The following is a 15,532-nucleotide window of genomic DNA, read 5'->3' as shown; positions in this document are numbered from 1 at the left end:
ATGAGTCTGTGTGTCTGCAGGCACCCCAGTTGTGGAGCTGTGATAATTAAGGGCTCTATAGCAGGAATAAAGGTTATGCCTGCGATGGGCTCGGCCGGCTGCTCTCAGATGCAGCGCACGTGCCGACTGTGTCTGCGTGTGTGGCTGGAATTCACATGAAAGGACCGAGGCGAGTAAAGCGAGCAGGAGTGGGCGGGAGACAAGTAGTTGATATGTATAGTGTGACTCAGTTAAACATACCGACCTGCTGGCGTATTTCAGAAGCGTTTAATGCGTTTTAATGAAAACAAATATTTTGAGCCCGAGAACAGGTCAAGAGGACAGAGGACGATTGGCATGTTTGACTTGATACGTGGTTTTTGGCTCAATCTCAGTGGCTACTTCGTTGAAATGGAAGGTATATATTTGTCTAGGCTCATTGTGTAATCTCTCTCTGACACGTGTGTGTTTAATTTTTGATAAAACCAAAGCCATAAATGTTTTCTGTGAAGCCAGCGGGTCATCGTGCCTGGAAGGTAAATATTTCATTGCTGTGCTCAGACATGAGGGTTCATGTGTGGACAGCTCAGTGCCGATTTTTGGACACACCTTGTTTTTAGTACATATTTTAGGTGCCAGGCCATGATGTTTAGTGTGTTAACTGCTTTTTTATGTAATAGACTTAATTGATTCAGACCTGCTTGATGAATATCTCAAGTGCCCAGAATCTTTCACAGACTGCTGTGGAGAATATTCAACTATCAAAACAAACTGTGAGGCTGAGACACAGTCATGCTTTGAATATCACTAATGGTTTTATTAAACCTAATAGAAAATAAAAAATATATTATTTCTAAGTAAAATTGTACATTTAAATCAACATTCAAGGAACAGGGGCCTCATTTATATCCCATTTATATCCCTTCCCACGCAAAAGATGGGATTTATAAAAACAAACTTGACGGAAAAATTTGCGTACCTGCACGCAAACTCGGACCCATGCGTACGCACATTCTGGAGACAAGGGGCGACACAAATGGTGAGTTAGTGGACTTAGATTGCAGAAACTAAGATTGATAAAATGATTGTAAGCATTAATGCCTCACACACATTGAATTTGACCTCATATCCGTTAAAGATCCACATTATCACGAAGATTAAATCTGCAGTTATTTGCGCTTGTATTGAGCGATAATTGTTTCATGCACCTTCTTGTAAAATCCAACTCAAATCTTAAATAAAAATTAAATGTAAATATTTAATCAGCGCTGTCTCTCCATCACACTATGAGCGCATGAGGAGGAGATGATCCGACTGAATAGGGACAGCATCAAATATGATATAACTGCAGAACACAGTGTAAATAAATACTAAATATATTTTCCTTAAATACTGTGCATAATCATCGAACGTCAAAGTCTGAAAATTCAGCCATTAAGCTCTCGCACAAATCGTTTCTCTTTATGTTCTCGTTATCAGTCCTAATTATATTCATAACAAAACCAGAAGTTATGAAGAAACATTCGTCTTTTACAATTATGTCTTCAAATTTGATCTCAGGTGAAGGACACCGCTAATTAATGATGTGATTTTAATTAGATGTTAATGATCAGTCTAAATGCTGTAAACATTTAAATGCTGCAGAGACCTTCTTTGGCTTTAATCTAATTATAATAATAATAATTATTAATAATAATTATAACAATTATCAATTTGTAAATCGTAGTGAATCTCATGTTTGGCCATTTGTGATTTCGTTGCGGAGATAAAGGATGGGCTCGGGTGTTTTCGGCAGTTTTACATCATTTTTTGTTATTTTTCTATGGCATCTGATAGCGGTTGGACCCGGAAACGGTATACGTCCATTATGGTGCGTGAGGTCAGGCTTAACAAGCGGATCGGATGCCAGGCTTTTTAATATACGAATCAGCATTCATGAGGTGCTTTGCATTGACTATTTATGGGTAAAAATGGGTGTGTACAGGGCGGGATATGAAGCTGATTCACGTACGCACAGGTGATCTGTGATTTATAAAGCAAATATTGCTTACAGGTGTGCGTACGCACGGTTTTATAAGTCTGAATATTTTTGGGTGTACGCTATTTATATTTTTATATATTTTTGGCTTTCGGGTGCACGTACACTTTTAGTAAGGATCCTACGCACAGTTTTATAAATGAGACCCCAGGTCACCTAAAATTACAATCATTGTGCTCACATTTCCTTAACTGATCCTCATTATTGCCAAACATCCTTGTTTTCTTGAACATTGGTTCACATAGATGCACAAAGGGTGTACTGTTAAGTTATTTCCACTTTGAGTCATATAACACGACTTAAAGGGACTGTTCACCCAAAAATAAAAATACTGTCTTCATTTACTCACCGTCTAAATCTGTATGAATGTCTTTGTTCTGATGAACACAGAGAAAGATGTTTGGAAGAATGCTTGTAGCCAAACAGTTCTAGGCCATCATTGACTACCATAGTAGGAAAAAATGACAACCCAAAAGTGCCACAGAACAGTATGCTTTCCTACATTCTTCCTACATTCATTTTTAAGGGCGATTTTTTCTACTATGATAGTCAATGGTGGCCAAGAACTGTTTGGTTACAAGCATCCCTCCAAATATCTTATTTTGTGTTCATCAGAACAAAGAAATGTATACAGATTTGAAACAACCTGAGGGCGAGTAAATGATGAGAGAATTGGATGAAGTGTTCCTTTAATATAAGCATGAAAATAAAAAAATAATGCTTCATTCGGCTCTTGGTTATTTTTCACATCTGCTGTATTTTATGTAATTTAAAGCTCAACAGTACATATGTTTATATTGAGGTCATACTGACCCCAATAGACCTGATGATCTGATCTCTTGGTCAGAGTGTTTATTTACAATATTATGAGAGCAAAACACAGACTGTTACTTTGATAGCACTGACATATTAAACACCAGCTTAATCTGACATTGTGTTGCATCTACAGGAAGTTGCACGGCGGAATCAAGACCTTTGGTTGCGAGATCTGCGGAAAGCAGTTTCTGGACAGTTTGCGACTGAGGATGCATATGCTGTCTCATTCAGGTAAATCCCACTCAGCCATTACAAAGATATACTGTTTCTGTAACTCAGTTGGTAGAGCGTTGGGTTAGCATCACAAAAGTCACAGGTTAAATTATGAGGTAACACACACCTGGAATGCAGTGTATGTCACTTTGTATAAAAGCATTTGGTAGAAGCATACATGTCATTTAATGTGAAATGAATTTCCACAGATGTCACATCCACGTTGCATTTGCAACGTTCTTCACATCCCTTGCTTGTTTGTTTATATTGGCTTACAACACTCTCAGCTGCATTTAACACATTTGACCATTCAATTCCATTAAAAAGGTCATGTCTGTGCCTAACTATCACTAACTATCGTCCTGTGGTCGTCCACGGTGTAAACCACAGTACCATGGAACATATTGCGCTTCTGTGTATTCATGACGCGGTGTTTGGTTATCCCCGGTTTCCCATTCTGCTCTCAACTGCGTCTCAACTGTTACATTTCAGGCCTGGCCGGGATCCATTCTGGGCAGTTTGCCACATTATTAGTACAGTATGTACAGTGAATCCTTGCCAGCTCAGTTTTTTTGTATTGTAATGAGGAGGTATACAAGAGAAACAAGGCAGAGGACAGCTCCAGTTGTTTATTCACATCCAGACCCATAATTAAATGATCGTGCTGAAATGTTGCGTCTTACGTAAGTGTTCGGTATTGTTTTGTATAATACGCTCCATTAAAATAACTTGCATCTTGCACTTCAGAGTTTGGTTATGGAAGGGTCAGTTGCATAATCGTAGACAAATTAGACACAGGCTGGAAATGAAGTTTAGCAGTGTTTGGGTCTGTTGTGCAGCTGTTGTTTTTACTGTTGCTTTTCGCCAGTTAGTGGTCGACAAGTATGACTTTTTAGTTAACAATGCCAATGTGAAGAGAGCATATTTAAAGACCTTGGTTTTTAGTATTTAGAAGATCTTATTCGGGGAATTTATTGACACCCGTAATAGAGAGTGAACAGGACATTATGTGGGACTAAACCCATGGCTTCAACATCAGTATCAGGAACCAACGTGTGATTGATGCTGATTGAATTCAGTACTCGCCCTGACTAAATTGTGCTTCAAAGGGGAATGTCCTGTTCCAAGTGAAGGGGAAATACACTCAAACTGGCAGCGGTGAGTGTGTGCGAGTGTGTCCACCTGTCTGATTAAGTCTGTAGTCATCTCTCTGGAAGGATTTGCGAAGCACACCTCACTTGACTCTATCAGCTCCGGTTTTGGTCAAGATTTTGACAGCACCCTTTTTCAAATGAACTTAAATGTCCTTCTCTTTATGTTTTATTCTCGTGCTCTGTTTTAAAACCTTTTGTGCTGCCTACTAAGGCAGCATGCATTGCGATGAAATTGAAAATTGATTATGCAAAAAAGTTTCTTTTAAACCTAAAATTGTAGATAAAATGTAGAAATGCACCGATATATCGGCCAATAATCGGTATCGGTTGATAAAAGCAAGTTTTCACACCATCAGCTATCGGCTGATAGTTTAAAAGCAGCTGATGATAAGGGCCGATATGTTCTGTCAATCAAAAGAGGACAGGAAAATGCAATGAATTTTCAGAATCGGTATCGGCAGATATCACTCTGAATAATCGTCTATCGGTATCGGTGGAGAGATTTTACAATAATTCCGGTGCATCTCTAATAAAAAGTTCTCAGTCTAATAAAACAGAATATTTTTGGTCTTAATATGCTCATCAACACGTAAAATAATCAAATAAAATCTCCCATTTGGAGCAGTGCTTGTGTTGCTGCCTTCGTCTAAATTATTCACTTCAGTTTTCACGATGGTCAGAACGGTGTCTAGCAAGGGACCTCACTAGGTTATATAACAGACCGTGTGTTGTCAACTGTTTGGCTCATTTTTCTTTTTTCAAAATCGTTTTTTCCGCCTAATCAGTCATAAATCAATATCATAAACTCTGGCAAGAATATTCAGTTACTCCCACACATAATCTGCTCGTAATCCACCGTGGCACCTGTTCACGCGCCGCACGACAGCACAAAAGAGACACCAAATCATCATCATGTGCTGCACCGAAGCCGAAAAGCCCCGTCAAGATGTTTTCTCGTAATATCTCTTTCTGTCGTTCTCACTCTGTCTGGGTGTCTGAGAGAAGCCCTGCTCTCCGAGCCTGGCGGCACTCCAGCTCTTCCCTCGCGCTGATGACATCATCAGCTGCCGGCAGGTCTGGATGTTCTGCCAGCATTCTGGAGCATTTATGATCGCTCGCAGATGTGTGTCCAGGAACATACTGTACCCAAATCCCAAAATTAATCAAACTTGACTGCTCTCCAAGCCACTGCTCTCCAAAATAGTGTGGAGGGAGGGTGCTCGAACAAATAAACAAAAAAGGAGAGCGAAAACAAAGATGTAAACTACTGGCTGTCGGAGGATGGTGTTGAGCAGTCTGCGGGGTGTTGAGAGGTGGCGTGCCTGCGTGTGCCGCCACGCCTGTTTCTCTTTCAGTTTAATCAGGTGGATTAAACCAGCGGTTTTGCTTCATGACCCAGATTTCTTTGTTGGACAGCAAGTGGAGTTTACACAATGCCAGATTCTGTAACCCATATGCGATGTAGTCAGTGTTTTTTTTTTTCACATTGTGTAGTTCGTGATTTTGGTTTTCGAGGACATGGGTATGTCACAGAACCTGTCTGTGTTGGCATGTGTCTAACGTGACAGGTGAATTTGCTCCAAAAATCATATTGGCCTTTGACGTCAACAAGATATACAGAAGCATTTCGCTTTCCTTTTTAAAGTTGGCACATTGATTTTTTGTTAACTGTTGCACGTGTTTTTTTTTTTTGCCCTGTCAGAACAGATCTATACCACAATTTTTGGGTCATGACCCACAGGTTGAGAACAGCTGCATTGAACCACACATACCTCAGAGGCCTGCAGATGTCAGCATGATAATAAATGACCTCTCATTGTTAGAGAGATTGACAGTAAAGGCATTACACCACCCTGCTGGCTTTATATATAGGGCTGGTTTAATAATCTGACCTTTGTGTCTCCATTATTTAATGGCTGTTTTCTACAGTGACCTATTATTCGTCTCTCGCCAATTGCTAGGTAAACAACGTTGGTTTCATTTCCACGTCCAAACACTAACAATTTATGAATGGTAAATAAAGTATTTAATTTGCAACGGGAAAAAAATAAAAGCAAACATCTAATTCGGTCTTTATTGCACAGAAAAGCACTAGAGCTTCTGGCCCGTCATTGGATGTTGCAGCTTTAAATCCCTACGGTTGCCAAGTAGCAGAAGCCCTTGTTTTTTAATGGTCTAATTTGGTATTCAGCACGAGATTGGATCTTATTTTTGTATGCCAGACAAAGTGTTTTGATAGAGGGTGATTGGAGCCCAGTCTGGAGGCTGTTGTGCTGTATTTCATGGGTTGTACAGTACACAATGTGCCTTCTGAAACTGAACACAAGCCTATTGAATATGGAGCTTTCTAAATGTGTGCCGAGCTTCTGGAGGAGAGAGGAAATGCCTTAGAAGAGACATATGAGAGAATGCGGCTGCGTCACAACAGAACAAATCAAATGTGCCGGAATGACACATAGGCTTTTGAATTTACCCATCATGCCTAAAGTGGCTGTCTATGAAGGCAACTTGGTAGGATTTGAGATAGAGCCATTGACTAAACTACAATGATTAGTTATTTGCTCAACTTGGAGATGAAACAAAAGGAAAAAAGGAGAGAACTGATGGGTCACAACCCAAAAAATTTGTCGGGGAAGCTGGCAAATGGTTACTGAATCTTGACTTGTTACAGGAGCGATTACTGAATTGAGACTTTTGATCAAATTTTCTGATCAAAATGAAGTGTAAAGTAGTTCATTGTAATATTCCTAAAAAGGGACATTATTTACTTCTGTGTTGGGTTGCTTTTAAAATCTGCTGCAAAACTCTGATGCAAAACCAACTATGTCAACAAACAGATTATATCAGTATACAGTTTCTGTGCATTCAGTATATCTCAGTATATCTCTGTGTGCATACATTTACAAGTGTAGCGGGAACACTATATGCTCTTTTACTGTAATAAGCCAATATTAAATAAACCAACAACAAAGAGCGTTTTCATCCATCCCAAATGTTCTCTCAGGCATAATTTGCGCGAGGCTGATGAGTCACACCGTCAAAGTATTTTTGCGTGTGGTTTGTAATGATTCTGAAAACGAGGGCATTTTTAAACTTTAAAGGGCTTGGGTCGTCGTCCAGAAGGAACAAGAGCGTATGTGGGAAAGACACTAAATTTAGCCGCTTGCTGGCTGACTTCACAGAGCTTGTGGGTGCTTTAATGAGTCATAATAAAGCCATTTAGGGCCAACCGAGTGGAAATAGATATTTGACGAGCCGATGGTCATTACAGATTAAAATTTTATTGATTTTTTTAAGGGTCTGCGAGTCTGAGGTGAGGCGTGTGTCGGAAATGGTAAAACCAAGTTGGAGAGAGACTTTGTGTGTCCCTGACTGCACACTGTGTGTGGTGAAGTGTGTTGTTCATTTTTCTGTCTTGAGTAGGTCTCGTCCCTCATGAATTGTTCAGGAAAAGCAGCGTCAGCTGGCAGTTTTTTCTTCCTGGTCAGTGTGTGTAGTTGTTTGAGAGTGCTCGAGCGAAATGTTTCTTAAAACACATCCTGGCCTACTTGATAATGGGCCAGCAGCTCCACAGGTGGATCTAACACTATTAATAGATGGATTCCCTCAGGTGGCTTTTCAAGTAATGGCTATCAGAATAAGTTATTTAGTCCAGTTATTAAAATTGGTGATTGCAACTGGGTTAAATGAAATCCACAGTTTTTGTGTGCATGCGTGTGTGTGCGCACCAGGGCATCGTGTCTAATGAACTCAAACAAATTGTGAATTCAGCGATATCCTAACAAATATTTAGTTACTAGAATGCTTATTCTTAATGTTTATTAATAGGTTAAATAAAGTGAAAATTTGAACCTTCATAAACACATTTGTGCTATTCTGAAATTGTAGGGTATCAAAAGCACCAAAGGCATCTTTAGGGGGTGTCGGGGAGACAAGAGGTTACACAAATTTCACCCTTTTTGCCTCTGTAGCTTTCTGACAAAGCCCTTCTGTACTTTTTCTATCTGTGTAAGTGATTTATGTTTCAATGTGATAAAAAGCTGGTCAAGAACTGTCAAGGTCATTTAACACATCAAAAACCGAAAAAGGACAATATTAACTTTAATACAGTATAAAGTATAGTTTTTGTTTTGTTTTGTTTTGTTTTTTGTATTATGAGATTTTTTTGACACCCCCAACCATTACTATCATAAAACAATCTCATAATACAAAAAAATAAAAATAATAATTTTAATGTGAATTTTTTTAATGAAGTTATACATCATTGCATGTAACTTGGTGTGTTCTTTTCAATTTATGAATTACTTAAATTGTCTATGATGATTTTAATGATTGTATTACAATAATGAGAATCTAAGGAGAATTATAATAATGACATTTACATACAAACTCTGCAGTAAAACATCCATTACAGTAATAAGAAATGGGTGAGAAATGTGCTTTTGTGCCATGAAAGTAATGTCTCAATGCAAATCTTAATGATTCTAAAAGCAGGCATTTTTCTTTCTAAAAAAGGTATAAATTATATTTTGATTTTGGGGTGAAATACAACAGGCTCATCCTCAGTGAATAATGAATTACGGGTGATCTGAAACATGCACTTTACCAAGGGAACATGAAGCACTAGCCTGAGGCTCCTTCAACCTGATATGACCCATATCATTATTTTATCATGGTATTATTATTATTTATTACGGTTATCTATTGAAACACATAATAAATAGGTTTTGTGTTCTTTTTGTTAGGAGGAGACTTCGCATATTTCATAAATCAGACCGAAGATACAAAGCTCTTTTAATATCCTTTTAGGACATGTTCTGCCTCGGCTTATGGTTTACGGCCTTTTATCAAGGCAAGACAAAAGAAAGTTGCCTGTTCTCGTTGATAAGAACAGCTCTTTGATTGTGTTAAGGGACTGTATGTTGATATGAAATTTAGGGGAAATGAATGCCATATATTTTACACTTTGAAATAACTGAATTTATGATTTTTGGATTGTTTGGCATGATTCTTTCCTGCCTAAAATTGTTCCTTAGAGCACCTTCAGTAAAGCTTTTACTGCCTGGTGAAAAGAGTTTTTGAAAGATTGTAAAAAGGTTTTTAAGCTACATCACAGTTTATTCAGGTCAGTGTGTACTGTGCTGAAGGGTTAACATGTTGGAGATCGGATTAAAAACCTGGGATTCAAAACCTTTTTTGACCTTGCAAACAAAGAGACAATTTGGTGATTCTGACAATGTCAAACAAAGAAAAGGAAAAGGAAAAGATTTATTTTGTAAAAAAGCACACAGTATACTGTTTAAAACATTCTGCAATGAGCATCCAGGTGTTGCTCAAATTTTTAGAGGTCTTACCAGTTTGAGTTAGGCTGTACGACCTGTTTTGGTTAAACTGGAATCTTTATTTTTTAATGTACATGTGACAGTGTTTAACAAATTTATTAGATTCACCTGTCATAATAAAGAGAAAACACAAATATTTAGGAATCTGCCAAAAACGATGTTTTTAATTGTCATTTAATAACAAAAAAATTGAAGCACTGTAACACATAATACATTGATGAAGAACTTTATAATGTGTGACCAAATTGTAATGAAATTTTCTGTTTTCCAGCTGGACCAAAAGCCCTAGTATGTGATCAGTGTGGAGCTCAGTTTACCACAAAAGATGCGCTGGAAGCCCATCGGCAAACACACACGGGTAGGAACCTCACCTTTATTCACTTCTATAAACACCTTTAACGTACCCTGGTTAGAAACTCCACTAAAGTGGAGACGCATCCTTCACGTTCTATTTATCTGCATAGCAGTCATGTTTATAACCGTATCAAAACTCCATTCTGATGCTCTTCCATTATTTAGATGGCAGGGTTCACTGCCCTCTAAAATTTCAGTCAGTAATATGTGCTTTTACAGGGCAGGGCAACAAACCACTGTGGCACAGCAGCCGTGCCACGTTTCAACCATCTTCATCACTTTGTCTAAACATGGCACGGTATTGTGCTACATTTGTTCGAGCGACTGTACAGAGTTACCCAGATCTGTGCGTCATCAGCGTTCTGGCACGCTCATTAACGCCGGCAGCTCTCAGCTGCTACCCTGCTGTCACATATTCATATTTACTGACACCTGATGACTGTAGCTTTTGGTTTTAGACTTTTAAAAAATCATATTTTAGCTTAGGTGAATAGCATGCACGCCGGTACGGGTTGGCATGGGGCTGGGGATGATGTGTGGAAGTGTGGAAACTTGTTTTTGTTGGTGTTTATATGGGCAGTTTGTCAGGACAAACAGACATTTCATTTAGTGAGATGATATTGTAGAAAATAAGTTAGAAATAATAAGCGCAGTTTATCACGCGTATTTTAGTTCTGTAGTAAAGATTTTTCCAAGCTTAAAGTGTAGTTTTACCGTTTATTAAAAGCTTTTTAATCTCCAATTAAGGGCGAGTATTAATATATGGAATTAATACAATAATAAAATTTTATATAAATTAAATGAATTGGTAAAACTTTACAATCAAGGTTGTATTTGTTAACATTAGTAAATGCATTAGCTAATATGAACTAACAATGAACAATATAGTTTTCAGCATTCATTAATTTTGTTAATGCCAATACAGTTGTTCATGTTAGTTCACTGTACATGAACTAATGTTATCAGATACAACATTTGATTTAAAAATATTTGAGTAAATTCTGAAATTAACATAAGATTAATAAATGCTGTATAAGTATTGTTCATGGTTGGTTCATGTTACCTAATGCATTAACTAATGTTAACAAATACAACCTTATTGTAAAGTGTTACCTAATATCACACAGTTATTTACATAACAACTTTTTTTGATCCATACACATGGTCCAGCGCTTCGCACACATGCCTAACACATTGAGCCACAACGCTTGAGTAGGTAAAATAAGTTCAAGTATAGCTTGTTTTATTCCCAGATCATTCCCACCATTATCAACCCAAAAATCTAAACCAATGTAGTCCAACAGCAAAACCCTTTACGTCCGCTGTGTCCTATATACCACGATTTCTACCTGTAATTGGTTTATTGGACTGTCATTGTGTCTAAGGAGACTGCCGTGCGAGGATCAAGTCTGTCGCAGGTATTCCAGACTGCACTAATTAATTCTCTCTCTGGGTATGAAAGCGTTTCATGGGGCTAATGATCCACATGTTGAGTCTATATAAAGGTTGAGTCCTAATTAAAACAAGGTGTCACACTTTTGTCATCTTCATAGAATTGAGGTGCTAAACATCTCCGTAGCAGCAGGCTCATAAACTCATAGAATTTCCTTAGGCTCAGAGTCAAAAACCTCTTGAATGTTTGTCATATTTGTACAGTAGAGTATGATACTACAGCCTGGGAGCAATAACTGTCGCCTGGCTTCCATGGGGAGAAAGACGATAACCCTCTCCAAAACGCTGCCATGTAACTGTAACTCTCTGTGGCACACACTGTATAAATACTTAATGCATGTCGACATAGGGCTGGTGTTAACGATGCCCAGAATTTTATACCTTCTCTCCCAAACTTGTAAACATCCCGTTCTCCATTTCAGTTTGGCAGAACATTCAGTCGAGAGGAGGGGAGGACGTCACTCGCCCATTTTTTAGAAACCGGCATACCGCTGGGCCTCGGCCATCACTCAGCCAGAGTGCAGCGAGATACTGTCACTGCTTTTAGAATTTATCTGGTCTTTATCCTGGCAAGATTTCCATATTTTTGTAGAAAACGCTATGAAGCCAAGAGAGTGGGGATTTAAACAGTGAAGGAATGTGGTTGTGGATGTGAGTCGTGAGGAATTGAATGATATTGGTTCCAGTGTAGATTTCTCTTTTTGAATCCAGATTGTTCTTGTGTTTCTGAAAAGGAAAAGGAGTTTTAAAATAAGAAACACGCTTCTTGTTTACAGCCCTCAGCAGTCCTTGAGATCATTTCTGATCTAAAAAACAGATCAAATCAGTTATGTAACGAATTCTTGCAAAAGGCATGTTTACACAGGCTGTTCAATGCGGCACCGACGTGACAAATGCAATCCATTTATTCACCCAAATTACATATTAAATACAAAATATTCAGCAAAAGTATTTGAGCATATTTTATTCATTCATTTTTGTTAATACCACCAACATAACTCATTGAACAACTTACAACCAGTCAAGGACTAACTGAAGTCTTAAAGGGACAGTTCACCAAAAAATAAAAATCTGTCATCGTTGATTTACCTTCAAGTCAGTCAAAACCAGTATATGACTGTTTCTTTTGTGAAAAGCAAAAGAAGATATTACGAGAAACGTCTCGGTGGTTTTGTGTCCAGACAATGGAAGTCAATAGGGACCAATGTTGTTTGTTCAAAATATCTTATTTTGTGTTCACAGAGATTTGGAATGACCTGAGGGTGAGTAATTGAGGAAAGAAGTGTCATTTTTGGGTGAAATGTCACTTTAAGTACAAGATAACACAGTAACAATTTTTGATTCATTTTGTACAGTAAGTCCAGTCAGATTTAGTAACCCCTCTGACACATTTGTACATTTTCCTGATTCATTTAATAAGAGTCATTCTTTTGAGTCAAGAACAAACCAAGTTTTAAAAAATCCAGTTTTGGTGTTAAGAAAAAAGCTTAGTCATGGTGTGTTGATCTTGGGCCTTGTTTTCATAACACCGCGTTCAGACTGTAAGCAAGAAGATCCTCCTCAAATGTCAGTGTGTGTGAGAATGTCAGAGGTGGACAACTTCGTGCTTTGATGTTTTCTGGTTGAAAAAGGATTGCGATGGACCCGTAGGACGGGGTGGGTGAGTGGATGGAGAAGGAGGAGGGCACTGGTGGCGTTTGGTGCCAGGACAGAGAGGAACAAACAACATCATGTGCTGTTGTTTACCCTCGGCCGCTCTGCTGTCATAGACGAGACCTACTAGAGCACTTGACCTACTTAGAGGGCCTCCTAAAATAAAATCTCAGGACCCGTGTACTGGCGGGCAGGCTGAAATGCAGTCCACAGTGGTCTCTATTTTTCCCTTTGCCCCCCCCACGACAAAACCGGCTTATTTTATCCTTCACAGAACAGAAAGAGAAAGTTATTAAAGGTGTTTATTTGGGACTAAAATAGAAGCGATTTGTCTTCAAATCATTTCCGCCTCAGGCGCTACGGTTTGTCTGTCTGTCTCGTGTGCACGTGTCAGCTTATGACGTTAGATTTCCCAAAACACTTGTCGTCTGGCCATTTGTGGACATGCACAGGAAGTGTCTTCCGTTTACAGTGGCGGTTATGGCACAGTTGAATTTACTCACCGGGAAGGACACACCGATCTGGCCCGCAGAATAAACAGCGTTTAAACAAGAGCAATGTATCTGTTGTTGCGTTAATTATTAACGCACGCCTCCTTACTTTGGTAGATTGACCCGTCTTCCTCACACTTCACTGTTGAGTGAATCACAGGGGTCATCTGAGGTATAGCTCATGTGTCAGAGACATAACCACACATAAGTCAGTCTGAAAGCAAGGAGCTATATTTAGCACATACATTGAGTTCATGCGGATCTGATACGCTTTAATGGTACTGTTTACTTTAGGAAGATTAAAGATATAAAAGAGTAAAGAATTTTACTTGCATGTGAACGTTTGGGTCTTTTTGACTTGATATTTGTGTGTGCTTAGTTTTTTATGCTTTTAAAAGTATCATTGCATTTGTTAAGCAAAATTAACTGTTATGCATTATTTGTGATTTTTTTGTGCAGTTTTATCAATATTTTAAATCAGCTTTTATTTGTATATTTTGAGTTTTACGTTAATTTTAGTTTAATTTTGTAGCAATTTTTATGTGCTTTTGTCTTTATGTTTATATATATATACATTGAAATTATTTCTATTTCAGTTGAGTTTGGTTTTATTATAATTAGTAGTTTTTAAATAATAACATATTTTTCATATATTTGTCGTTGTTTATTTGAGATATTTTTATTACTCATATATTTTAATTAATAATAATAATAATAATGAATGAATTGACTGATATTTTTTAATAAAAAGTTTTCATTTCTAATTTTGGTTTAGTTTAAGTTTATCAATTAATATTTAGGACAATATTTTTATTTCAAATAACAGAAATGTTTTAATAGTTTTAGTTTTAATAAAATATAATAACCTTGATTGAAAACACGCTGTTTAAAAGCAGCATCTTTAAAAAACAAACTAAATAAAACACCTGTTTGCATCCACGAGACACCGGAACAAGGTTATGGCTACCATTACTTTATGTTAACCACGTTGTAACCTTGCAGCCCCTTTTAGTGCAGTATTTTATATTTTCAGTTTTAGTAGGCTGAAATAAGTTTAAACCATGATGTATGTGGCGTTTAAAAAGTCCTTTTGATATTGTGCCAGTATTGATAATTTTGTATTTATTGATGCAGTATATCATCACATTCAGTCAGATCTTCTGTTCTGTCATGGTCCAGCTATACTTTATCCAAACAGGCTGTATAGGGATAAATAAGCTTGTATTCCCCCACACCTCCACCCCACCGGCTCAGCTAAAGATTCATTGTCTCGGTGGTGCAGCTGATTTCCCAGCATGCCTCTTCATCACACAGTGACTAATTCCTATTGTGCTATAACTTCAATGCAAAGAGATGAAGTCCTCTCGGCCTGTTATTAGGCAACTTGCATCACAGGGTGTCCACAGTTTTTTCAGAGAAGATCGTTTTTTTGAAGAGCACATATTCACGTGCATCTCTGAAAGACTTTGATTATTGTGTCCCTGAGCTTTTACATGCTGCGAGAGTCAGCAGCGGGTCTTCTGTGTAGATTTCTGTGGGTTTATTCACAAAAGACTGAAGCAGTTAGTAAGTAAATTAGATTCTACAGATGTTTGTGGAAACCTTGGAGGAAATCTTTTTGTGTAATCTGCAATGCAAATAAATAGACTCTCATTGTTTGAAAAAAAAACTAAAAACAAAAGAAGAGACTTGTGTCTTGTGGTCTCCTCTGGTTGTTCAGAGACATGGATATTTGGTTTTGGTGAAGTAAATCCTCTTCAGACTTGGTGTTATTTCTTTAAGAGTTATTCAAATGAATTTTTGTCACTGATCCATCTTGGGTATCTACATCGAGAGCAAGATTCATATTTTTTCTCAGATAATATCTTGCTTATCAGTCTTGCCCGTTCCTCCCCGAAGGCCTATAATGAAATAACAGAATTACACAATGTTGTGTTTATCAGAAACACCCTCCTCTTCACCCGCAACAGGTGAATTTCCCCAGTTTGGCCAGAGATAAAGAGATTAGATGTATTTGTTGAGCCTGTTTGCATAACTTCA

At 37.9% G+C, this 15,532-nt stretch overlaps 1 protein-coding gene across 1 annotated transcript in view; it reads left to right on the top strand.

Annotated features, from left to right (window-relative positions):
- zbtb16b (zinc finger and BTB domain containing 16b) overlaps positions 1-15,532 on the top strand; it is a 47,727-nt gene that overhangs the window by 12,938 nt on the left and 19,257 nt on the right. The window contains exons 3-4 of the mRNA XM_057350369.1: positions 2,967-3,064; positions 9,814-9,900. Of these exons, the coding sequence (XP_057206352.1) occupies positions 2,967-3,064; positions 9,814-9,900 (185 nt within the window). The remainder of the gene's footprint in view (positions 1-2,966; positions 3,065-9,813; positions 9,901-15,532) is intronic.

Source organism: Triplophysa rosa, linkage group LG14, assembly GCF_024868665.1.
Source record: "Triplophysa rosa linkage group LG14, Trosa_1v2, whole genome shotgun sequence".
Taxonomy (NCBI): Eukaryota; Metazoa; Chordata; class Actinopteri; order Cypriniformes; family Nemacheilidae; genus Triplophysa; species Triplophysa rosa.
The sequence above is the reverse complement of the archived record's forward strand: the minus strand, read 5'-3'. Positions and strand labels throughout refer to the sequence as shown.